This window comes from Erpetoichthys calabaricus, chromosome 10 (assembly GCF_900747795.2).
Source record: "Erpetoichthys calabaricus chromosome 10, fErpCal1.3, whole genome shotgun sequence".
Classification (NCBI taxonomy): domain Eukaryota; kingdom Metazoa; phylum Chordata; class Cladistia; order Polypteriformes; family Polypteridae; genus Erpetoichthys; species Erpetoichthys calabaricus.
In genome coordinates, this window is record NC_041403.2 from 75,626,865 (window position 1) to 75,654,233 (window position 27,369).

The 27,369-nt window shown below is 37.2% G+C and overlaps 1 protein-coding gene across 2 annotated transcripts in view; it reads left to right on the forward strand.

The window, feature by feature from the left end:
• The window catches only part of LOC114659159 (coiled-coil domain-containing protein 18-like), a 70,081-nt gene extending 44,205 nt beyond the window's left edge, over positions 1 to 25,876 (forward strand). The window contains exons 20-30 of one of the 2 annotated variants that reach the window (XM_028811450.2): positions 6,032 to 6,195; positions 7,016 to 7,229; positions 12,086 to 12,185; positions 12,468 to 12,584; positions 13,817 to 13,885; positions 14,797 to 14,937; positions 17,113 to 17,250; positions 19,500 to 19,712; positions 21,011 to 21,496; positions 22,413 to 22,494; positions 25,676 to 25,876. In XM_028811450.2, coding sequence (XP_028667283.1) covers positions 6,032 to 6,195; positions 7,016 to 7,229; positions 12,086 to 12,185; positions 12,468 to 12,584; positions 13,817 to 13,885; positions 14,797 to 14,937; positions 17,113 to 17,250; positions 19,500 to 19,712; positions 21,011 to 21,496; positions 22,413 to 22,466 — 1,696 coding nt within the window. In that variant the 3' untranslated portion in view covers positions 22,467 to 22,494; positions 25,676 to 25,876. The remainder of the gene's footprint in view (positions 1 to 6,031; positions 6,196 to 7,015; positions 7,230 to 12,085; positions 12,186 to 12,467; positions 12,585 to 13,816; positions 13,886 to 14,796; positions 14,938 to 17,112; positions 17,251 to 19,499; positions 19,713 to 21,010; positions 21,497 to 22,412; positions 22,495 to 25,675) is intronic. The other variant, XM_051932785.1, reaches the window with a different exon arrangement.
• Positions 25,877 to 27,369: the final 1,493 nt, after the last annotated feature.

The window sequence follows — 27,369 nt, forward strand, 5'->3', positions numbered from 1 at the left end:
ACATCTGAATCTGTTCCTCGGAGAGTCGCAGTCAGGGCAGATGATGGAACGGTCCTTACGGATGACACTGCAGTTGTGACCCGCTGGGATGGCTACTTTGACCAGCTGTTTAAAGCTGATTCTCCAGCTAGGATGTTGGATACCTCTGGGTCCATGGTTCTTGAAGCAGATCCTCCAATTAGCTATGAACTACTTAATCTGAGATTGTACAAATAGTGAACCAGCTGAGGGTAGGGAAGGCTGCATGGATCTGAGGTATCCACGGTGAACTTCACCAGGCTGGTGGTAAGGTTGTCTTCCTTGCATTGTAAGCAGTCTTTGCTTCCATTTGGGAGATGGGTGTCATCCCAACTGACTGGAAAACGGGACTTGTCGTCCCTATCTGGAAAGGGAAGGTTGATCGCCTGGATTGTGGCAACTACAGGGGGATAACACTGCTTTCGGTGTTGAGTAAGGTCCTTGCTAGGGACACCCTCAATAGGATCAGTGATTACTTGCTCACCTACCAGTGGCCAGAGTAGTCTGGTTTTACGCCTAAGTAGTCTACCATTGACCACATCCTGGCACTGTGGGTTCTCAAGGAGCATAAACACAAATGTCAGAATTTCTTCGCGGCCTTTGTTGATTTTTGTAAAATGTTCAACTCAGTTGATCTAGCTGTCCTGTGGGACATCCTGAGACTTCACTGGCTTCCCCCTGAAGTTGCTTGATATTATGGCTGGCGTGTACATTGGTACTGTGAGTGAAGTGCAGAATGGAGGCAGAATCTCTCCATTTTTTCCCAGTTGATTCTGGGGTTTGTCAGGACTGTGTTCTTGCTCCTACTCTGTTCAGTGCTTGCATGGGCTGAGTTTTGGGCAGGGTTGTGGGGTCCAGCGGCTATGGGGCGTCTGTTGATGAAGAAAGATTCACCAATTTTGACTTTGCTGACGGTGCTGTGATCTTCGCGGAGTCAATGGAGATTCAGATCGGGGCTCTCAAGAGACTTAGCGAGGAGTCTGAGCTCCTGAGCCTGTGAGTGTCCTGGATAAAAACAAAGATCTAGGCCTTTATTGACCTCTTAGGCACATCCATCAGCAGTGTGTCTGTCTGCCGAGTGCATGTCGACAGTGTCGAGAGGTTTACTTACCACGGCAGTGACATAGTTCAAGACTTTGCATCTTGATGCCCCCACAGTCTCCTGGATCATGGACTACCTAACCAACAGACAGCAGTGTGTGAGGTTGAGGGACTGTGTGTCAGATATGGTGGTGTGTAATACTGGTGCACCTTCGGGAACTGTCCTGTCTTCCTTCCTGCTCACCATCTACACAACAGATTTCCAGCATAATACCAGCGCTTGCCATCTACAGCCGTGTCCATCATAGGCTGTATTAATAATTGAGACAAGTCAGAGTACAGGAAGGTTGTGGAGGACTTTGTGTTGTGGTTCAGGAACAACAACGTGCAACTCGATAGCAATAAGACAAAAGAGCTGGTGATGGACTTTAGGTGTGTTAAGGAGCCTCTGAGATCTGTCACCATCAAGGGGGAGGATGTGGAAGTGGTGCAGAGCTACATGTAACCTAGGGGTCCATATAAACCTAAATAAATCTATATATATATATAGATATATAAATATAGATATATATAGAAATAGATATATAGATGGATAGATCATCACTGGCTTCAGCTCGAAACGGGGTGCCTCCATCGAGGGAGACGGGGAGAAAGCAAATCTGATGAACAACATCTTTAGCAGGTTTGACCACCCTAACCCACTCTCACCTCAGAGTACTGCATCCTCCACCCATCCTTCTGTTGATTCCAGCATAGGAGAGAGTTTTCCCCCACCCACAATTACAGCAGCCCAGGTAAGCAGAGAGCTGAGGAGACTTCATGCCAGAAAAGCAGTGGGTCCAGATGGAGTATCGCCATGACTGTTGAAGGCCTGTGCATTATAGCTGGGGAGTCCTCTACAGCGCATCTTCAACCTGAGCCTGAGGCTTTGGAAAACATCTTGCAGACCCCAAGGGAATCATGTCCTGGTGAGCTGAATGACTTCAGGACTGTCGCCCTGACATCACATGTGATGAAGACCATGGAGCGGCTGCTGCTTCACCACCTGAGGCCACAGGTCCGCTATGCCCTTGATCCTCTGCAGTTCGCATACCAGGAGAAGGTGGGAGCAGAGGATGCCATCATCTACATGCTACACCAATCACTTTCTCACTTGGACAGAGGCAGTAGTGCAGTAAGAATTATGTTTATGTAGTTCTTTAGTGCCTTCAGCACCATCCAACCTCTGCTCTTTAGGGACAAGCTGACAGAGATGGTAGTAGATTCATACATGGTGGCATAGATCATGAACTATCTCTTACAGACAGACGTCAGTATGTGCGTCTCGGGAACTGTAGGTCTGACATTGTGGTCAGCAGCACAGGTGCGCCACAGGGGACTGTGCTTTCTGTGGTCCTGTTCAGCCTATATACATCGGACTTCCAATACAACTCTGAGTCCTGCCACGTGCAAAAGTTTGCTGACGACACTACTATCGTGGGCAGGTTGAGGAGTATAGGAACCTAATCAAGGACTTTTCTAAATGGTGCGACTCAAACCACCTACAACTGAACACCAGCAAAACCAAAGAGCTGATGGTGGATTTTAGGAGGCACAGGCCCCTCACGAACCCCGTGATTATCAGAGGTGACTGTGTGCAGAGGGTACAGACCTATAAATACCTGGGAGTGCAGCTAGATAATAAACTGGACTGGACTGCCAATACTGATGCTCTGTGCAAGAGAGGACAGAGCCGACTATACTTCCCTAGCAGGCTGGCGTCCTTCAACATCTGCAATAAGATGCTGTAGGTTTTCTATCAAACGGTTGTAGCAAACGCCCTGTTCTAAGCGGTGGTATGCTGGGGAGGCAGCATAAAGAAGAGGGATACCTCACGCCTGGACAAACTGGTGAGAAAGGCAAGCTCTATTGTAGGCTCGGAGCTGGACAGTTTGACATGAGTGGCAGAGCGACGGGCGCTGAGCAGGCTCCTGTCAATCATGGAGAATCCACTGAACAGTATCATCTCCAGACAGGAGCAGCTTCAGCGACAGACTGCTGTCACTGACCTGCTCCACTGATAGACTGAGGAGATCGTTCCTCCCCCACATTATGTGACTCTTCAATTCCACGGGGAGTAAACATTATACAATGTTATTGACTGTTATACCTGCCTTGCACTCTCCACCTTGCATTTTTTCATTTGCACTGCTTTTTTATCACTCTTTAGTTAATAGGGTGTTTTTATTCCTTTTTAATTGTTTTTATCAATATGCTGCTGCTGGAGTATGTGAATTTCCCCTTGGGGATTAATAAAGTATCCATCCATCCGTCCATCCATCCAAACTACAAGCTGGACTGGTCTGACAACACGATGGCACTGTCTAAGACGGGCCAGAGCACACTGTACTTGTTAAGGAGACTCGGCTCTGTTGTGTGCAGCAAGATACTGGAAATGTTCTACCTGAATTTCCCCTTGGGATTAATAAAGTGTCTATCGATCGATCGTAGCCTGCGTGGTGTTTTATGCTATGGTCTCCTGGGGAAGCAACATGAGCTCAAAAGAAGCACAAGGCCTAAGTAAACCTATCAGGAAAGCCTGTTCCATCATAGGGTTATCCGTGGATACACTGGAAGATGTTATAGAAAAGGGGATGGTGGCAAAATGGGATGCCATAATGAAAAATGTCCTCCATCCCCTCCAGGAGGCGCTGTCTTAGAGTATTTTTTTAGCCACAGGCTCATTCCACCATGGAGTGCTAAGAACCGCTTTCTGCAGGGGTCTTTTCTGCCCGCTGCTATCAGGCATTTCAGTGCTTCCTTCTGGGGGCACTTGTTAAGTTTATTTTGAAATACCATTGTGAAATAGCTGAACAATATCCATCCATTATCCAACCCGCTATATCCTAACTACTGGGTCACAGGGGTTTGCTGGAGCCAATCCCAGCCAACACAGGGCACAAGGCAGGAAACAAATCCTGGGCAGGGCGCCAGCCCACCGTAGAGCTGAACAATATTTATTTATTTATTTATATTTACATATCGAATGTTTGATTTTTGTCTGTATTAATTGCCCTGTGAGTCTGTATTCTTGTTTTTTTTGTTTCTGCCGCTGCATCCTTGGGAATTTCCCCTTGGGAATAATAAAGTTTATCTAATCTAATAATAACACTGACATTCTGGAACAGTTTGTTCTGGAAGTGCTTATATGAGTGTTTTGCAAAGTGACACTAGTTTTTTGTCTTTTTGTGTGTCTATTTGCTATACTAATACCATATAAACTTTGTTTAGTGGTATATGTTCATGTATTTGTTTATTTCAAAATGTTTAGCCCTCAATAGTCATAATATTTAAAAGGAGGAACTGCATATGGAACATTAGAATATTTATTGTAATCCACTCAAAATTCTGCAACATTCATAAGAGCTGATGTGTTACTCTGTGTAATAGAGCTGCTTCATAACATAAGACATTTGTGAAATGTAATAAAAATGTTTTAATTCAGTGTAGCTTACTTTAATTAATTATGGGTGACCTAGTTAAATATTCTTTTCATGACCTAAATGAATAAAATATTTTTTCCTGTGACCTAGAAAGTCTTGTGTATTGATTTAGATATTTGTAAAGTCGTAATTTTCCACCTCAGGTCACTTTGCATAACTAGTATAAGAAAGAAGCATTACCAGAATATGTACAAAATGTCAAAGGTTACTTACAGTACTTAATATAACCCTTTTTTCGTCTCATCATTGTCACCATTCATGCTGCATTTTCCTGTTTTCTGTAGTAGTTGCCTGCTTATTGTCAAACATGGTTGATAAAACGACATCACTGTTCATGTCTTGACATAGAAAGTCAAATTCAACAGAACTTTTTATATTATGTAAAATTATTTTTGACTTGATCCTAGACTGGATAAAGGGGATGGGAATGTTATGTTATGTTATTTGTTACTGGACATTTTAATGAGTTAAGGGGGTCAGACCTAATGGTGTGTGGCATTACTGTTTTGTTAGGATGTCACCTTCTGTGTGTATATGGTATACTTCAAGTTGTTATCCCTGAATTTACCTGTAGTCACAAAATATTAAGAGAGTTCAAATGTCAAATGTTTCTATTTTTGTGATTAAATAAGTGAAATAATTTGTCTTGACCCCGATGCTAGATTAATGAAACAGTAGCACTACTTAATGTACCACCATGTAGCCCTATACTTTATATTATTAAGAATAATTGACTTGACATAGTTTTCTAATTTTTTTTGGTCTTCTTATTTTCGATATTGAGTGTCATATGGTTCACAGTTCTATATATTGTGTCAAATCCATTATAAATTGTATCTTATCAGGAATAGACTCTACAATGGTCTGGTGCCTCCTGCAGACTTAGTTTCTGCCTTATGCATGAAGCTGTCAGAATAGGTTTAGGTTCTCTTTAAACCACAAATTGGATTAAGTAGGTCTGACAATGTTATATTATCAGCGTAGGCACAAAATATAAGTAAAATATATAACCCAAATGAAACAGATGCATTAAAAATAGTAATCAGAATAGTTTAATGCAAAAGAGACTAATCCAAATCTAAAAATATGGCAGTGATTTACTAGTTAAGATGTTATTTATTTAAATGTATTTTGTTTTGGCATGTTATTTAATATTAGAGATCCAAAGACTAATTTTCTTTTTCTAATTGACTGTTTATGTCTTCCTTTTGGTGAAAATTCCAACAGTATGCAACAAGTAGATGACTGTTGGGTCTTTATATTTCAGAGCTTCCTTGTTATTTAGTTTAAAAGTAAGTCTGTTTTCAATTGCCTGTATACTAAAATTACCGGAGGCCCCAGGTCTCATGACTACTGGAAACCTTGTTGTGTAATGCATACACCCATTTTTTATGCAATTTCATGCTTTATCTGTAGAGGATATAAAGAGCTTGATCATTCCATGCAACATAGAGAGTTACTTTTATAACTTAGCAGTTTTTCTTCTTTAGGCAAGTGAAGATGGAAAGAAATAATGACAAGGAAGAGCTGAACAAAATGGAAAAAGAGATGTTGAGGTTACGCAATGACAGCAGCAGCCAGGCCATCCAGCTAAGCCAGCTTGAGGTCAATTTACAAGAAACAAAGGAGCAGCTTGAGAAAAAATCTGATCTTGGTAAATCAGCCTTCCTCCCAGACAGAGTTTGTGTTATTAAATTCTGATTAGTATTATCTGTTTGTTTTGTAAAAGAGGAATTATTCTGCTATAAATTTTCCATTTGTATTTATTTTTGCTGCTCCTCTGTCTGATACACAATTAATTTTTCACTTAAATAACTTGTTGCTTTAATTGTTTCTTGTGTAATGCAATATGAATAAACATGAGTTATTCAGCATGACCCTTTAATATATTGCTGCACCACTGTAACACATTAATCAATCCATTCTTTAAGTCCATTTTTGTTGTGTTAGGCTCACTGGGTCCTGGAACAATGAGGCCAAGCTAAAAATCAGGCCTTTGTCACAGAACATAGTTACAGAACAAAGGCTTATTTAATTACACCGTTCTAGTTTAGAGTTATCAGTTAATATAACCATGTGGTCTGTGAGAGGAACTTGAAATCTTAAATTGAAAACCACTAAAACACAAAGGGAACATTGAAATCAAACTTATCCTAATCTAAAAAAAATGTACATCCATGTGCTATGAAGCTGTAATAAAGATTGTCTACTTTGTGACCATGCCCTCAGTAAGCTGTAACAGTGTTAAGCTCTAAAACTGGAAAGACTTACCTTTTATATGGACAGAATTATACTCTGGTTTGTAAACTGCAAATAGAACATTTCATGTTGTTTTTCAGTGAATTGCAGTATAAAACATGTTTTTAATAACAAATGTATATCTAGAATGTTTATTTAAGTCTAAACATAAAATGTATTTTATAGCTTTTAATTTTGTTTTTATAAGGAACAATAATGTTTATTTCTCTGTGCAGTGATTGATTTGGAAGAGCAACTTCATCGCAGTGAGGCGGATCGTCGCAATTCCCTGCAGAGGACCCAGGAGTTTGAGGACCAGCTGAAAACGGTGCGTGGTGAACTTATGGACACCATTCAGCAGTTACAACAGTTGCAAGATGCACTGCAGCAGTGTCAGTTATCTACAGAAGAGAAAGATTTGACCATTCAAAAATTGTCTGCTGAGCTGAGGTGAGTCTGAACAGTTTGGTGCATATTTTACAGGTGGACATTTGGACTTGTAAAGAAAATAAACAAATTACTTTTCTTGATCTTTTATGAAACCAATTAATTTTAACTATTGAATAAAAAACAGCATAGGTTTCTTAGCATCTTATAATATCGGAACACCACATCTTTGATTGTGTTTTAAAATAAGGAATGCTAAAATGTAAAGTTATGTTTTGAATCTTCAAGACGTCTGAAATGAATCATTTTTCAGAGTCTGCAGTATTCTTCAGGTGCCATTCTTTAATAATGAATGAGAAGGTATGGAAGAGAAGGCAAAAAAAACAGAAATTATTTTTAAGAAGAATATTTTTCCTGTTTTTGTTTTTAACTGATGTCAATGTACAGACATTTTTAAGTTACTTACACTTTATTTTGTACTATCTTGTAATGTTCATTTTATGAGATATTTTTGATTTGCACATCCCTTCTGAAAATCTGGAATCACAATCCTTATAAAAGTGTTAGACTGAGTAATTCTGCAAACTGAATACAGTGGATATGCACTCATGAAAATTATCTGGAACAATAAATAATATCAGAACAACACAATTCATTACAATTAATCCAGCAGCCTGGTGTTAAGATTGCAAACAGTCTGGTTTGTCAGATGTATGCAATATGTAATACTATTCTGTTAAAAAGCCTGTATTAAACAAACTATACAGATAAAATGTGAGTTTAAGGTAATATCAAAAAGTATTATTTCATGCACTGGACTGGCACCCCACCCAGGGTTGATCCTGCCTTGGACCCAGTGTTCTCAGGATTGATTTCAGCATCCACTGATGATGAGTTGTATTAAATGGGTTTCATAAGGTGGCTTTCATAATGTTATGCATTATAATATTATTGTCAGTTTTTCTTTTATAGAAAGTATATTGGTTTTGAAATTAATTTGAGCATCATTTTTATTGTCACTGTTTTCATTCCTTTTTAAAAGATACAAATAAATGTAAATGTGAAATGTAGTTCATCTTTTATGGATGTTTTTCTTCCTTATTAAAGTGTAGTGTAATGCAAATTTCTCATATGTTTGAAATTTTCTTTTCTGTATTTTATTTTTTTCCTCTTGAATAGTAAGAAATTACAAAATACTCATTCTGTTCCATGTACTCTTTCTGGCTGTGTGTTCTTTAATTCTACATTAAATTTAACCCTAAAGCTACCCTAGCTTTGCTACTACCGATGACTTTTCCAAAAGAGCATTATTGATAGAAAATCATATTATATGTAAATTACTGTACACCTGAAACATGAAATAGAAAATGGATGAATTAAAGTAGGGTAAAACATTTCAGTATAGTTTACTTTTCATATTATTTGAAATCACATCATTTAGTACTATAAACTAATATATGTCTTTTTTATTTATTTATTTATTTGATTTTATTGTAATCATTCCATACAAATAGATCAATTTTTACAAAAAAAAAATAGAATTGAAAACAAATCAACCCCCACCCCTGAGAAAGAGAGCAGGGCCAACAAACTAAAACTTAAAAATAGTAAAAATAAATAAATTTATGAGTTTATTAGGCGGATACAGATAAATGGAGAAGAAAAAGACATGGGAAGAGAATCTACTTCCTCAGTACTTTAATAGCTTATTCTAAAATATTATTGATTAGATCCTGCCAGGTTTTGAAAAAGTTCTGCACAGATCCTCTGAGTGAGAATTTGATTTTTTCCAATTTCAAATAATATAAAACATCAGTTAGCCACTGACTTACTGTAAAAGAGGAGAGTTAGGATTCTTCCAGTTTAGCAAAATAAGTCTGCATGCCAATAGCGTAGTAAAGGCAATCACAGTTTGTTTGTCCTTCTCCACTTTAAGCCCATCTGGAAGAACACCAAACAAAGCTGTTAATGGGTTAGAAGGGATTGTGACACTAAGGCTGTCTGAAAGGCACTTAAAAATTTTTGTCAAGAATGATGTTAATTTGGTACAGGCCCAAAACATGTCACCCAGTGAGGCTGGAACTTGATTGCAGCGTTCACAGGTTGTGTATTTAGTGTATGACTAGAACAATCTGGACAATACGCAGTTTAGTCTAAAAAACTCTTTAACCCTATTCATCCAATTTCTCCTAAAAAACATTGAGTTGAGATTTGAACCTTCCCAAATTCCTTCTGTCTACCACACTACTTGGTTATTTATTCCATATGTCTATGATTTTCTGTGCAAGGTAAAACTTTTTGACTTTTGAGTGAAACCTATCCTTGACCAGTTTCCATCTGTGTTCCCATGTCCTTGTTGAAGAATTTATTTTAAGTAGCATCTGTGATACAATATACTAATTCCTTTAATATTTTAAAAACTTTATTCATGTCATCTCTTAATCTCCATTTGCTTAAACTGAAAAGGTTCAGCTCCTTTAAACTTTCCTCATAGCTTACACCTTGCAGTCCCACAATTAGCCCATTCACTCTTCACAGTCACTCTTGCATTATATGGATACCCAAACTGCACACTGTACTCTAGATAAGCCCTCTGAGTCCATTAATTAGCTTAGGTATAACCTCTCCTGACTTGTACACTACATATTGGGCTACATAACCTAATATACTATTAGCCAACAAAATTACTTCAGCACATTAACTGGATGTAGGTGGTACAGAGTTCGCTTTCATCCCAAGGTACTTCTCATAAGGTACACTTTGAAATTTAAATGATTCAACTGCAAGTTCAAATCTTAACAATTTTACTTCTTAAGTGAAATACATTTGTTTACATTAAATTTCATCAGTATAAGCTTATCTTCTGTCCCTTTGTAATGATTTGGTTAATTCTACATTATCTGCCTTTCCATCTAATTTAGTATCATCTATACACTCAACCGATTTGTTATTTATATTGTTATTGAAATCTATATACACATTTGTATATCATATATAATATAAAGCTGAATGTATGTGTGTGTGTGTTTGTCCGTTATGCAAATCCACCGAATTTTGCACAGATTTCCCATTGGTACAGGGGAACATCACTGGTGTTGTTTTATTCCAAAATTTAGTCTGTGCCCCCACCCAGGCAGTACCTTGTGTTTGTCAGGTCCACACAATTGAACCATTGCACAGATTCCCCATTTATGAAGGTGAACACCATATACTATGTTCTGAAATTTAGTTGTCCCCTTGTTTGTTTATTGTACATCTTCTGCGCCCAGAACTACCACATATCAGTATTATGACTAGTCTGTCATGCAGCACCTTGATTAGTGGAATAAAAATGAAATAATATACTGTGAAATAAAAATTAGTTAATGTGCAAATACACTGTAAGAGAACCCCAAAATGTATTATTTTTTAAAGCAGGCCCAATGTGCTCTGGGTTCTTCACAATAAGTGTAGTGTCAGACAAATGACTAAAGAATGGCTTGAAGAAATGCAGGAACTTAACAGAATGATGAGAAATTTGGCAGAGTATAATCTTAATCCTGCTCTGAGCAGGTAGACCCTTTAATTTCAGCCTTACGGTTAATGATGCTTGAAGAAGACTGAAAAGACCTCATGTCAAATGATTTCAGAGCATATTTTGTCACAGTAAAGCACAACAGTAATAACGTAACACATAAATAACTGCCAATGGAATTCAGAAACATTCAGATGACAACTATATATTGTAGAATCTGCAAAGCTGCAGTGACATTTGTGAAAGACTAAAATATGTAATAAAGCAGAAGTCTCTCTGTGTTCTTTATAATTTGTGGCTATGTGATTTTTTCATTTATTTGTGCTTTCCTGTAAGGTTAATTGTTATATCTTACTGTGCATTTTGATGAACTGTATTAAATTAAGCTGTTACCAGACTTCGGTTATGATATGGAGTTTCCCATCTTTTCTTGTGTACTGACTTGTAACAATAACTTTTATTAATGTAATGAGATGGGGCCAAAGTGATGTATGCCACATTACTGTTTATCAGAATATGTTTTAAGTCTCATTTCTTTTTTTGATTGATCAGCTGAAGGAAGTGGTGAGAGGTTCTCTACAAAGTTTGTCTTCACAATTTGTTGGCAAAATGTATATTTTTATATTTGACTGTTACTCATGCATAGCTAAATACTTTATACCCACTTGATCATAAACAAGAGTACAATGGGTGATTGGTGTGGCCTAAAATGTTCAGATAATAGAAATAACTACTTACTATCTTTAATGATATAGCGGGTTGGATAATGGATGGATGGATGGATGAAAGCAAGATTCAAAATTGGTATGGCAGTAGAAATCATGTGAACTCTTTCCTTTTCTATGGAGAAAGGAAGTTGTGTTTTCATATCAATCTGACAATCTAAGATTACTTGATAAATACAACCTTTGCCATTACATATGGGTGGAAAAGCTGGCATATTTTGTGTTTTAAAGCTTGAAGCTCACAATAACATTAAATCAAAAAAACGTAATGCGCTAAGAGCATGTTTGAATTTGTGAAGTGGTGTAATCAAGATTAAGAAAAACAGATGAGGAGTATAGTCAGGAATTCCAGGCTTGTTTTTTGCTTATGGTTTTTAGAGGGACATGCAGTCTAAAGATTTTCCACTGTTATCTTTTCAAGATTGCCAAAAAATATTAGACTCCAGAAAGCAGAGGGATTATGAGATTTTAGCATCAGTAATATTATTGATTGATTGTGAGGTTCAATAGAGATCTATACATTGGCCAGGCTTTCTTCTGTTTATTTTGTAATCTTCAAAAGGTTTTTCTGTTACAGAGATAAAAGGAACAGATTTACTTTAACTTTCTGTATCTGTAGTAATTTGGGTGGAGATTTTACCTTTGAGGCTAGCCATTCTGAATATTATTTCTTTTCATAGGGATTGCAAGAATGAGTTGGATGACAGAAACAATGAACTACTTGACATGGATCAGGCACTAAAGGAACGCCAATGGGAACTTAAGCAGAGGGCAGTTCAGGTAAGACTGTACTGATATAATGTATCTACACTCTGATAATTCTGAATCCTAAGGGACTTACTACTTTTGATTTGATGTTTCTGATAAATGTAATGCAGAAGATCTGTTGAAAAAAGCAACACATTATATGGATTTAACAGATTAAAATATGAGAGTGGTTTGACAGCGACTGCCCTCACAAATGCTTAACAACAATCCATTAGTAATTAAAAGAGGAATGTTGCTTGTTCATAGATTCTGCGCAGGTTTGGATAACTATTTTTATATACACATTTTTTTCAGCTAACAAAATTAGATTTAACAATCCGTGAACACCAGGCAGAAATGGAAGAGAAACTCTGCCAACTTGAAGGGGCTTTGGCAAAGTCTAAACAGGAGTTGACAGAACGTAATAAACAGGTATGGAAAATGAACTGTTTATTTTCTTAGTTTTCTCTTGGGAGAGGGGGGAAATCATTTAGGGATAAATGTCAGTTTATAACAGCTTCTCCCTTAACATTTAAATACTAAATAAGCCACATCTATGTTTTGTACCTTCTTAGACCTTATATTTTGAATGTAATTGAGTAATATTTGAATCTGTGTATTTCTACGGCTCTGTAATTTTATGAATACAATTCATAAGACAGTTCCTTTTCCTGCATGCAGTTAATTATGCTCAGATATAGACATATCACCAAGCAGGCATGCACTATTGGCTGCCTGACTACCTTGAGGACTTTGCAGCTTATCACTTTAAGTCTAGTAAATCTTTCTATAGCTTTCAAACAATGCTACTGTCTAATATAAAATTAAGTTGTAGATTTTTTTTGGAAGTACATAATAGGATATTCTCACGTAGATTGTTATTTTAGATAGCTTGAAAATATTTACATGTTATCCAACCTACTATTTCAAATCTATTGCTCTTCATTCTTTCTTACCAAACTGCCAGTATTTATTTTTATCTAAAGCCAAAGCAAGCAAAAATATAGGGTGGTCCAGATCTAATTATGCAATTTTCATTACCCTATAACTTACTAAGTTTATTACATACTGTAGAGAATTCACAGCACCTGCTCTGCACATAGAGATTTCACTTAAAATTCTTTTTGTTGCCGATAGATGGCAGCACCTGCCCCGCATTCCAAAATGGCGGGGAGACAGTTGTCAGTCAAACAGTTGCATAATTAGATCTGGTATATTATTGTCGTTAAAACAGGAAACAAGGTAATAGCATCTTTTAATAAATCTTTTGATGTTTTGGCCTGCACGTTAGGGTACTGTTTAGCACTACTGCCTTCGCAGCCCCTTTGACTTCAGTGCATGGTATGGCCACTGTCTGTGTATTGTTTCCAAATTAGTTTCCAAATTCTGCCCTGTTTGCCCCCTATCTTTCAAAATATGTGCTTATTATGCAATTTGGTGTCTCTAAAGGTCCCTGCTGTTAGTGTTCCCTACATTAGACTGGGGTTTGTTTCAGTATGCATTAGCATTTGTAAATGTTTGTTTTTTTATTATTCATTTTTCCTGTACTACAGTTTTCAAAGATAAATTCTTATAAAATTAATTTCTTACTTTTTTTTTTTTTGGTAAGTTTTTGTACCATGGAGAAATATTGCTTCTTAAGTATTTATCCTGTCTGTGCACAGATTGAAATACTGGTTGATAAACTGAAGATAGCTGAAGAAGAGTTGCAACAAAAGGATGATTTTGAAAAGGTTTGTCTTTTATGCTGTGTCACTTATTCCTTTTTAACAAAGCCATTTACCAGTACCTTCTAATGTTTATTCCAAAATGCATCAGTCTAAAAATGTTTCTGCTACAGGTTATATGAAACCATTGTTACTTATCCATTAATACTGTGACATACAAAATCAAGACAAGTATGGATCAAGGAGCCTTAAATTATTCTGTCAAATATTTTAAATTACCTAATTTAAAAAGTGCCAGACATTTTAGATCAGAATGTGATCCTGTTAACTAAAGCACTGTGTTAATTGTCCATCATTATTGAGAAATAACCTCTAAATGCTTTCTTTTCTTTATAAATTTGGCAATTTCATCCATCCAGCCATCCATTATCTAACCCGCTGAATCCGAACACAGGGTCATGGGGGTCTGCTGGAGCCAATCCCAGCCAACACAGGGCAGGAACCAATCCCGGGCAGGGCACCAACCCACCGCAGGATATACACAAATACACCCACACACCAAGCACACACTAGGGCCAATTTAGAATCGCCAATCCACCTTACCAGCATGTCTTTGGACTGTGGAAGGAAACCAGAGTGCCCGGAGGAAACCCACGCAGACACGGGGAGAACATGCAAACTCCATGCAGGGAGGACTCGGGAAGCGAACCCAGGTTCACAGGTCTCCCAACTGCAAGGCAGCAGCGCTACCCACTGCGCCACCATGCCGCCTTGGCAATTTCAGATATGCATAAATGACTTTGTTGTTTGACTATCTTAGAGCCATGGTGGCAAATGCCTTTTTTTAATATATTTATGAAAAACATTTTCTAAATCGAGAAAACTATAGTTATAGCTTGTATTCCTTTACAAAAAGTTGTCAATTTGTTTTAAGCTTTCTTTTGACATGATTCTATTTCTGTTGATCTCTTTTACAGCAGGCTGTGGAGCACAGACAGCAGGTGAGGCTTGCCAGAGAGCAACTCCAGCAAGTCCACAGAGAGCTGGCAGAGGCTAGAAAAGAAGGAGAACGGTTAGCTGAAGAGCTTAATGAAACCATCCAGATATCACATGAGAAGGTGACTGTAAATTCATAAAATGCACAATATAGGTGTGCTAGTTTAAAAAAAATCTAAACTTTTGCTTTGTTTATTTTACCACAGTTGAATACAAGAAACTTAAAGCTGAACAACAGAGAAAAACATTTAAATTTTAATTCAATTAATTTTCATAAAGTGCTTTATACTGAGTACAGGCTCAGAACTTTATAACAAATTTTCAGGAAATTACAACTTCAAACTTTTTACTAATTATGTAATGAGCACATGTGACTCTACATTAGTTTAAACACATAGCAAAAAACATTTAAGATAATATGAGATCCTGCAGGTTTTGTGGATCATTGTGATGAATAATATTCCACCTAATTTTCAATCAAATATTCTTAGATTGTCAACATTATTGTTTTATCATCATACACCAAAACACAGTAGTTTGAAATTATACTTGTTTATCTAGGTGTATATATTAGGATTTGGATTATATTGTATAAATTTACAGTGTCAATGAGTATTTGTCTGATTTTTCTGGATTGTTGCTTATTTTTCATGGTTAGTAGTACAAGTGAGGCATCAAAATCTTCTTTTGTTCTTTCTTTTATTTCCATGTTTCATTACATTGCATGGGCGGCACGGTGGCGCAGTGGGTAGCGCTGCTGCCTCGCAGTTGGGTGATCTGGGGACCTGGGTTCGCTTCCCGGGTCCTCCCTGCGTGGAGTTTGCATGTTCTCCCCGTGTCTGCGTGGGTTTCCTCCGGGCGCTCCGGTTTCCTCCCACAGTCCAAAGACATGCAGGTTAGGTGGATTGGCGATTCTAAATTGGCCCTAGTGTGTGCTTGGTGTGTGGGTGTGTTTGTGTGTGTCCTGCGGTGGGTTGGCACCCTGCCCAGGATTGTTCCCTGCCTTGTGCCCTGTGTTGGCTGGGGTTGGCTCCAGCAGACCCCCGTGACCCTGTGTTCGGATTCAGCGGGTTGGAAAATGGATGGATGGATGGATTACATTGCATACCAATTTCTAAGAATTACAAAATTATCTCATCTGTATATTTTCAGAATAAAACCAATATTTTGGCCTCCTATTTTGGTTTGGGAGGTCTGGTAACAGAAGCTCTCTTTCTGGTTTGGACATGCTTCCTCTACTGAGGCTTGAATGAGTTGCCATCATTAAAAGAACAATGCATTTGCTTTGTACCATGGGATTGTTCTGGAGAATGTTGGCTTTCTATCTGTGAGGAGAAATGCATCTCAGTTATGCTGCTAGACAATTGACATGAATAGCACAACTAACTCTACATCTGATTGGTAATTAAAAATTAAATTTAGGGCTTTAGAATGGGTTTGTCAAAGTTGAAACCTAGACCTCATTGAGATATTGTGTCAGGACCTTAATAGAGTGGTTTGTGATTAAAAAGCTGGCAATGTCAACAAGCTTGAGCTGTTCTGCAAGTAGAAGTCAGCCCAAATTCCTCCTCAGCACTGAGAAAGATATTATGCAAATTATAGAATGCATAGTTGCAGTGATTGCTCATAATTTTGTAATAGTCAGTGATTACTTTCTCACAAGGGATTATGACATAACATTCTTTATTGAATAAATAAAGAGAGAGAGAAAGGTTCGGAGCACGCATTGATGGTGCATCGCCGAACCCACCACATGATGAACCACACCTGGATTGGGACCTGAGTGTAGCAGGTGACACCTCAGCACTACACTGAAACAGTGTGAGGTTTTTTACGGTGGCCGGAGTTCCAGTTCTGCCACCAAACCCCAGGTTTTTCCTGTAAATTGGAGGACCTGCTTGCAGTGCTGGATGCAGATTAAAGTCATACCCAGGACGAAGCAGTTGCAGGTTAAGGGCTTTGCTCAAGGGCCCAATGAAGTAGATTCACTTCTAGCATTTACGGGATTTGAACTAGCAACCTTTTGATTGCCGGCATAGATGCCTAGCCTCAGAGCCACCACTCCACCTGAATAAATAAAAAGTGATATCTTAACTGATTACCACATGCTCCTTTTATCTATATAAAGTCTGTTTTAAAGACCATCCAACATTCACTATGAAACATGTACAGTTCAATAATGCAAACACAATGAGACAGATGCTTTTTACCTTACAATACATTTCCACCTTACAGCTGGTAAAAAGTAAATTTTATAACAAAGTGTTTCCAATCTACTGCTTTTTTTTTTGCTGCAGGAGGCTCGTGCAAACCGTTTAGCTGAAGACCTGGGTGTGGCTCATGCCCGGTGCTCACAGATTGAAGCCAGAATGAAGGCAAAGATAGAGAAACTTCAAGGAGATTATTTCCATCATAAAGAAGCACACAAACGAGAGGTATAATTTTCAAGCATATTGCTGTTAAAATATAGATGAATTTAGTCACTCATTTTATTAGTTACAGATCCTTTTTTTGCAAATTTAAACTGGTTTGAGTAAAACATAATGCTCTTACAAAAATCACAGACTCTATAATACAATTTGTTTTTCTTTTTAAAGAATATCTTTCTTATTATAGAAAAGATATAGGGCTACAATAACTTTATTATAGCAAGATGGTAAATTTGGTGATGCGTGTTGCAATCAAAAAGTATCAGGCCTAAACGAGAAATTTACAGTAAAATAAAAGAAAAATGCTCATCTGCATTCTATATGCTAGAATTCCTTTCTAATTCTTTGGTGAATTGCTCTTTGCAATTAAACAGCCTAATTGCCGAAGGGATGAATGATCTCTATGTTGCATTCCAGTGACAAATTACTAAAATGGAAAAGTGCAATGCAGAGGATCAGAAGAATTACTTAAACATGGGATTGTGCTTTGTTAGGAGAAAGTCTTAACTATTCTACTGCTGTTTAATCGAACCCAACATCATTGATTTGATCATCCATTATAGTTCAACTTAATATTGATTTTTGTTTTGTTTCCAGAAAGAACACATTGCTCTGCAAAATGGGTGTATTATGGAGGGTATTGGTAAAATAAAGTAATGGACACTAATTTCTTTCAGATTAGTTAAAGAATAATTTAATTGAAATTTCTTAGCTATGCTCTGGACACAGTTAGAAAATCTCAACTTAGATTGCAAGCCTTTGCTCAGTGTGACTCATTGAATTAGTTTTACTTTTATTTAAATAGTAGTGGTTACTGACTTTTCCACTTTCTTCATATTTATAAGAGAATTGTCAGACTGCAATTTATTGAAAACTTACCCTTAAAACATTTTGGTGATTAGGGAGGAATATAACAGAGGTGTTCCAGGTATCCCCTAATCATTCATTATGCACAGTAATATGTTCTATTATTGGAATTCCTTCTTGTTCAAAGCACCATGAAGTCTGTTGTCACCTTTACCCAAATAAATGCACGATTTAAAAACAAAAGTGTGGCATATTATGTTTAGGATTACTACCTGCTTTTGCGGATATTTTCTTTAATCAGATCCTTCTTGTATTTATTTCTACATCTGCAAATTCATTTTCACTTTTTTTTTTAGAATATATTTTTTTGAGAAGTGATACTGTTTTTTAACTGTATTTGTATATACTAATATGGCAAAATAGAATACAAAGAATCTGGGTGTTAACCAAATATTAGACATGCTACCTTACCCAGCCATGTCACTGTACTAATACATGCCACAATCACAACACATATTCCATGTAGAACATGAAACTAAGAGCATACCCTGTTTTTATTTTAATAAATCTAATTTATTTCTGGAAAATTTTATTATAAATCGCACAACAGATGACATTTTGAAATAGGCTGACAAGTATTCTAGTTGACTGGAACTGGAATGCAATTGCAAACCATTGTTCTATAAGAAATTCCCATCACCTGGTTTCTTTGAGGGTGACAGGGGTAACAATCTCAGGCGCCACTCCAGAGTCTCCCATAAGTGTTCCATCAGTTTGAGATCTGGGAACAGCAATTCCCAGAATGGATGGAATTGAATCCAGAATAAGTTTTAAACTGCCCATTATAAGAAGGACCTAAGAGTTATAGTGGGCTTATGACTAGCTACATCAAGACAGTATACACAAGCCATTGAGAAGGCTAACAGAAAGTTAGGTTGTGTAGCACAATGTGTGGATTACAAGTCAAATGAGGTTATATTGATGCTTTGTAAAACATTAGTGAGGCTTCACCTGGAATACTGTGTGAAGGATTGGTTTGTGGGCTACAAAAAAGACACAGAAGTACTAAAAAATAAATCAAGAGAAGAACAATTGGTCTAATTCCAGGAGATACGAGTAATTTGGTTTCACTTTAATCAACAGGCTGAATAAAGTTTTTCTAATGTTCTAATTTAGTCTCATTGTTTGCATTCCCATCCATGGTGGCTTGTGTTCTGCCACAATTGCCAAAAAAGTTTCAAGCTCCTGGTGCTATTTAAATCTACCTATTTAATATGCATGTTTTCTGGAATATACACTGTATTCTTATGCTTTGTTAAATTAAATATTTAATGAATGCAGAGCATTTTAGTATTTACTGCTTGTAATATTTGTGTTGCCAATCTTGCAGTCAAAAGTCTCCCCCAATATAAATGTACAATATGTACATAAAAATGTTGCTTTTTCAGATTTTAGGGCTCCAGGAGAACCAAACCAGCTCATTGGCTTCTTCTGGTACACTCTCTACCAATCTAAAAAACACCCAGGAATATCTAAAAGAGAAGCTGCAGCAGAGAGAAAGAGATCTGGAGGAAGCTGAAGGCAATATTCTTCATCTGCAGGCTGAGCTACAAGAACGTGATGATGTAATTCAAGCTGGGAAAGAGGCTCTATTAATTAAAGTAAGTTAGTTTGGAGTGTTATGTGGAGGTTTCAGGCTTAACATGTGATAAAAATGCTATACTGCATAAGAGGGACGACTTCATGCTACATGTGTCAGATTTGACGGTGCTTTCAAGCCATGTGTTTGTCAAATTCAAATATAATGTGATAGATTGATGAACAAGAAGAATGTGGTGTGGGGCTCCCTAAACTGCAAAGAGCAGGAAACAATACATGATATAAATGGAATAGCCTATTCATGTGTTTGTATATTTAGGCAACACCATGGTGTCTAGGCATCACACTGTGTGCTGTAGTTTAATCTGTGATTGTTAAAGCCAGGAACAAGTCAATTTTTTAAATTGTTTAATTACAATTTCAATCTCAGCACCATAGATGATAATTAGATCTAAGGGCACCATTAACCATTTGGCAAATCCTACCAAATTCAATAGGCTTTTAAAGCATTTGCTAAAGGTGTTAGTTTTCACATCTACAATATGTGAATTTTAAAATGACCAATCAGCACTGCATCATATCATAATTTTTAGTGAGGTCAAATAAAAGGTTGCTGAATTAAGTCATAGATATGGCCTGGTTGGACTGTAAATACAGGGTAAACAGAATTACATGGCCGTTGTAACGTTAAATTATCTGCAAAGTATACAAAATCTGTACATGGAATTGAGAAATTTTATAATTATGATGTAGGGGTTTGGAGAAGAAGTCATCAGAGCTGTAAATGACCATTTACTGTATGAGCACAGTGCATTAAAATGTTTAGCAAATAATTGCCAAGGAATATTTTCAGACTGTTACCCTCGATGCCTTAATAAAATCATGAAATATGTTGTGCATAAAGTATTGTCTTCAATGTCTATGATCTTTTCATCTAATGCAGTCAATTTAATGGTGGGTTTTCTGTTTCATGGAGTGCAATAAATCGCTCTAAATTCTTTAAAAGCAGCTCCAGTACCTTTGCTCTGCTACCTCTAACATTAGTGGTGAGAGTTAGGATTGTGTAGTTTAATTATGAAGTTATTCCCAAGATTACATTCCTCAAGCTATCCATGGCATTGTCAATTCTACTGTAGCATTCAGTTAGATTAATGATCATGACGTTTTATGAGTGTATCAAAAGCTGTGAAGTGAGACCATCTTGTATAGCTTGACATGCTTGAGTAACCTTTCTGAAAGAGCACCCTTGAAGCAGTTGTCTAAACACTTTTAGTAATGGCTAATCAAAATAATTTTGTACCGCTAATTAAAAAGCAATATAAACCACATCAGCATTATTGACAAATATATTTTCCCCCAGAAGTCTGAAGTTGCAAGATTGCAGGCCAAAATCTCCAGTTATGAGAGAGCAATGAGAATGAAGGACTGCAGTTTTCATCATCTTTTAAAGTCTGATGCTGACAGAAAAGATTCTACTCTGAGAAGTTGTTCCAGCCTTCGTGAAAAGTTAAAGACCTGCAGCTGGTCAAATGCTGAATCTGTGGATCTTGAAAGAGATATTGAAGACAGTCTGGATAATTCTCCTATTCAGCCTCTGAAATTGAGTGGAGAATGCTGCAGTGAAAGTGACATTTCTTTAGCAGGAGTCGGTTTGCAGGATGAATCTTCATTTAATCCACTCACATACAAAGTAGACAATAATATAAGTGACTTTATGTCTGATAAATCTGATTTAGACTCTCTGAGTGGAATGTTAAAGTTTATCAGTGAAGAAGTGAGTGCCAAATCCCAGTCCCTTAGAAAGTCATCAAGTCTGGCTTCATTAAAATCTGTTCATGAACAACAGGTATGTAGAAAATTCAGATGTAATCTTTAAAAATTTTGTGAATTCTTGACTAACATATAATGTGTTTATTTTCTCCTACCTCGTGTGGGAGCATGTTTGTTTTTTATTTTGTGACTGTCTGAAAGAGAATTTTGTTCCCCTAAAGTTTTGATACAGTGAATCCCCTTATGTGTGCATTTTTTTTTCTTTGGCTTTAACTTATTCCAATAACCAATGCCCATCCCTTTCTTCCATCTACATATTTATATTATGGATTTATACGGAAGATAATCACTCCTGTAGAGCTGCAGAGGACCCAAGAAAAATATAAATAAAAGGTGAGGTTCTGCTGAATCACAGGGCACATTCACACCCACGCTCGCACTTGCTCATACCAGCTAACCTACCAAGTACATCTGGCAAACAGTAGAAAACCAGAGTGCCAGACGAAACCTGACACAAACTGAAAAGCCCAGGTCCCTAAAGCTCTAAGTGGGTAGTGCTAACTACTCGTCACCATTACTCCTTTATTATTTTTGTTTTTGCACTGTAACTGGAATTAAAGTGAATCATGTTAATAGATTACCTAATAGGTTATTACTACTTTGGGAAATTAGCAGATGAATACAGTAAATTAAAGATTTCAGCTCTTACCTGACTAATTTGGTGGTTTAACACACAATATTATGCTTTCTGTTCTTTTTCCTAACATTAAATAAATCATTACATGTAATGTGAATGATAACAGGGAGGATAACATTCAATAAACTACAGATAGTGTATTCAAAGGTAATGGAAATGTGAGTTTTGAAAATGGGTTTTATACAGATTACTAAACTGTTTTCGTGTAATCAGTGAGCTCCCTTTGTACTGGGCTCCTTGTTTTTTGGGTGTTTTACATAAGAATATAAGGATACTTCTGCAATTTTTCCCCCAGAATAATAAAACTGAAGACCCATTTAGCAGCTGTTTCAACAACTGTCGAAAATGACCATTTACTTTCCAATTCTTCATATCAGGTAGAAATATTTTTGTTTTATAGTAGCTCTTGTATAAAAGTTGTAAATGTGAAAGGAGACATACAAACACTTACTATCATTTTTGTTTATAGTTTTATAGATTATATATAGCTGTTCTTTAGCTATTTTTTTTTTAATATTCTGCTCTCTCTCTCTGTTCAAAAATCCAGTCTTTGCTATTTACTTGTAGTTTTGTGATTACTCTGTCAATTGAAGTAGTTCTACTGCTGCCAAACATCAATAGTAGTTGGAATCCAGAGAAAGGCCCCCTGTAATAGTGTATAGTTACATTTGGCTTTTACCTTTCTTTATTTTATTCAGTTTGGATATATGCATAATGGAAATGAATACAGTATGTCCATGAGATGTTTTAATCAACAAAAATAACTCATCATGTAGCAGTTCTCTGACTTTGTTTACTGCATAAACCACAAAAAAACAATGACTAGCATGTTGTGGAACATGCAGAATACAAAAGCCTCTGACCAGTGACAAAGGACCAGAGCTTTGTGAAATCATTGTAGAGAAACTGGACATGACATTGTTGATTATTGGACAAATGAGCGAAGAAAAGGGGAAGTGCATTCAGGCAGCAAAAAAAATCAAAATATTTAGCTTTAGGTCAGGAGAAAGTGACTTTGAATGTTAAAGTGAATGTTTAAAGAGTAAAAAGTAACATGAAAGTTCCTGCCAAATTTTCAAACTTATTAAGATTTTTAAACATTTTCTTATATTTGTGTCATCTGAGTTTCCAGCGGGTAGATTTCAATTACTAAGCATAATATTTACACTCAGAGGTGTTTTTTTTCCCGCACAGATTTTAGCAAAATCTAGTTTTTATCCATCCAATGTTTAATTCTGCTACATAGGATCAGATTGTCTTACACATTCATCATCATAAAATGTTTAGAGACTGCTACTTCCGTGCAAGTGGGTGAGCCTTTACCTTGATTCTGTCTTCTCCAGTCATTTCTGTCTTGTGCATTGCTCTCTCTCATTCCTTTCATGTGAAATTGATCTGTGCTCTCTCAGTGACACACCAGCCGTCCACCTTAGCATCCTCATCTCTGTTTGCTGTATAGCTGCGACTACCTCATGTTTTATGGCCCCACATCTCACAAACATAAAGTATTGTTGACTGCATACATGCTTTGTGCTCTACACCTTTACTTTTCAGAGATTAATTTTCATTTCAACCATGAATCATGTCATCTTTATATAATTCTACATAAATACAGTAGGAAAGGAATGTCTTGTGTCCACTTATGCAGATTTAGTACATGTCCTTTGTATGATTTTGAAAACATCATCAGCGTGTTTCTTATTTCTTATGTTTTTTTCTGTTACTTGCACACAAGTGGCTAGAATCTGCACAATTGATGCCCCAATTATGTTACTGTAGGCTACCACAGCACAAACCTTAGTCTCTCACATTTCCCCCGACATGCACATTGACTGTTGCTGCATTATGAGCAGTGTGTGGGGACTAACGTCTTTCTTGTCCTTCCACTTAATCACAATTATTTAGCCATTTTGCCACACGGCTACTGTTGCTCCATGGTGAACCTTCATGCAGTCAAAGTCACCAGGCATATCACAGTGGTTCAGCCATAAAAGTGCTACTATATATGCATCTGTTTCACTATCATTGTCAGCACTGAGCAGTTCACATTGTCATCACTTTTGCTCAATCTAAGTAATGGTTCAGTTCCAAAAATTGGTTTTACGGCCATTGTGTTTTTCATTGAAGGCTGTGTCCCACTCTTGAATATTGATGAGTTACCATAAAGTTGCACAATACACAGAAATGTTCATGTTTTTTGAAGCATGATGTTTTTTCATCCACTAGATGGCAGCAGAATACTCTTGTCAAGAATGAGTTGGGCTTAACACTCAAAAACAGGTTGTTACATGGAACCTCTAGTCTGACTCGCGCTTAACTATAATAACATAGAATTCTGAGCCTGATTCATGCTCAGGGCTGATGCCAAGGAGGTTAACCCTGGTACTGGAAACAGAGCTTGATATTTAAGCTAAGACAAATGGCAGGGTTTAGTACTATCACTGATTTGCAACCATTGCAAAATTAGATAGATAGATACTTTATTAATCCAAGGGAAAAGCCAAGCAAAATGACACCTTTTATTGGCTAACAAGGGGAAATTCACAATTATTAAATGTTTTTGTATTTATTGGAAGGGGGTGCTTAGTGTTTTACGGGTGACAGTGCCTTAACATCTAGGCCGCATGTCCTGCTTACATAAAGAATGACTGAGGTCTTTAATCAGAAAAAGTATCATTGGAAATGATCAGCACTTGTTCCTATGTTTGTTCATGTATAATCTGGAGTTAAAGGTGTTGCAGATATCTATGTATTTGTGCTAAAATCATCATAATTATCCATTCACTGTAACATCCAGGGGGCAATGGTTGTGTGCCATTTAATGTAATAATTTGCATAGAAACTACAAGTGCCTTATTTGCCCATCTATTTTCTAACCTGCTTATCCAGTGCTAGACAGATCTGTTTATCTTTGGGATGTGGTTTAAAAAAAAAAAAAAAAAAAATCTCTCTGGTGGTCCCTGTGCCTGGACTTGAACCCAGGACTCTGGAGCTCCACTTAACTGCTGTGCCATTGTACAGAACGTTGGTTAGGTATTTCTTTTTGACATTTCTAAAGGATGTTTTTTTTTTTTTATCTTCACTATTGCCAGAATCCAAGGAGTAGTACATCTTCATGGGAGTTTCATAGTGGTTGAAATATCTCCTGTTTTACTTTACTTTGATATACAGTATATTTTGTAAGTGTGTATAGTGGCATAGAAGTTAATACTATTGCTACTTTGATTCCTGGACTTGCTCCACTTTTCCCATATTTTTTCTCCTCTGGGTATTCCAGTTTCCAGACAAGGATGTTTGGGTTATCTGGCACCTATCCGTTGGTCCGGTATGAGTGATTGTCCTTTTGTGCACAAGTGTGCCATTTGATGCTGTGGTGTCTTGGCCTGCATTGCATCCAGTGCTACTGGAATAGGCTTCAGCTCACTCTGACTCTTTAGTCTAAAAAGGTTCAGCAAATGGATGGATAAGCTGACCTCTTTATCAGTTACTTCAGTTTTATCATTCTTTATAGCTGAGTCCTCTACCGTATGTTAATTAACTTTACTGTTGCTGTTGCAGAGCCACTGAGCGCACCGAACACTCAAGGACTTGATGCCCCATCAAGATGGAAGTTGTTATGCAGGGGAAAAAAGGAAAGAAAACGATATTTTTGTATGTAAATATTTTTTGTAGTGTAAATGAATTTAATCTAAATAGAAATATTTTTACAATTATTATTTTACAGTTATTATTTTTCACAGCAAAATAAAGAGCAGTTCACTGGAAATGAAAATCACTGTTGTTTTCTTCTTATCATACTCACAGTGCTCTTTTGGAGACAGTGATTAACTATAAATGATTATTTTAAAATAATTTCTTAAGTGCTTTTATTGTTTCTGTATTTATAGCATAAGGCTGTAATGAGTGGAGTGCATTTAAAGGGTACGAGAGTACTACAACTGACAATGTTGACTAGTGGGTCTCTCCAAATGTCAGTGTGAACAGGCGGGCACTGTGACTCCTGACATGTGGAAGCAAATGGCTCAGGACACCTGAGAGACCGAGAGACAATGGGATCTGGCAGGAGGTCAGTAGGGCTTCCCAAACAATAGATTACCAAAATTTTTTGCATGACAAAAGATGTGTACACATGTTTATCCTTTCTTTTAGGGTATGTCCCAGTTTTGTGCATTGTTGAGGAGGGATTTTTATAGAGATCCTATTGGCTGCTGAAATGTTGCCTCTGGGCAGCAGTTTTCAAAGAGTGCCACAGATTCTCAGTAGGGTTAAGATCAGGGCTTTGATTTGGCCATTCCAAAACATTCATATTTGTATTTTTGAGCCATTCCAGTGTCACTTTGACCTTATGCTTAGGGTCATGGTCATGTTGACAGATGAATCTTCTACCGAGCTGTAGGCTCATAGCAGACTTGAACAAGTTCTCCGGCAATATTGTACGATATTTGTGTCCATCCATTTTCCCTTTAGCTCTGACAAGCTTCCCAGTCCCAGCACATGTAAAGCATCCCCATAGCATGATGCTGCCACCACCGTATTTCACTGTAGGTCTGTTGTTTTCTTGAGGCATGGGCAGTGTTAATTTTACACCACACATACCTCTTTGAAGTCTGGCCAAAAAGTTCTATTTTGGACTCATCTGATCATAACACTTTCTACCACATCTTAATTGGGTCTTTCTCATGCTTTGTAGCAAATGCCATACGTGCTTGTATGTGGATCTTCTTAAGGAATGGCTTCTTTCATGCTTCTCTCCTGTAGAGAACTGTTTAATGGAGAGCTCTTGAAATTGTAGACCCATGCACCTTTACTTTGCTTTCAGGAAAAGAGCATTGCAGTCTTCTGAGAGTGACAGTTGGATTTTTAGTAGCCTTTCTCACCAGTCAACATGTTGTTCCAATGTTTAGTTTTGAGGGACGGTCTGTTCTAGTATGAGTTTGGGTGCTGTGATGAGCCTTCCATTTTCTGATGATGGATCCAACAGTGCTTAATGGGACATTCAAACTCCTAAATATTTTTTGTAGCCATTATCTGCCTTGTGGAGTTCATTAACTTTGTTTCTCACATCAGCAAAATGCTCCTTTGTCTTAGTGATTGTCCAACAAAGACTATGACCTTTACAAAGGGGGCTATTAATATCCAGAGAGATAAGGGACACAAGTAGTACCTAATTATGTTTAATTACTGTCAAATGACTGTCACCTTTGTGTCATTTGTGTAAACCTGGAACTTCCAAAGCACAGAGGTGTAAATAT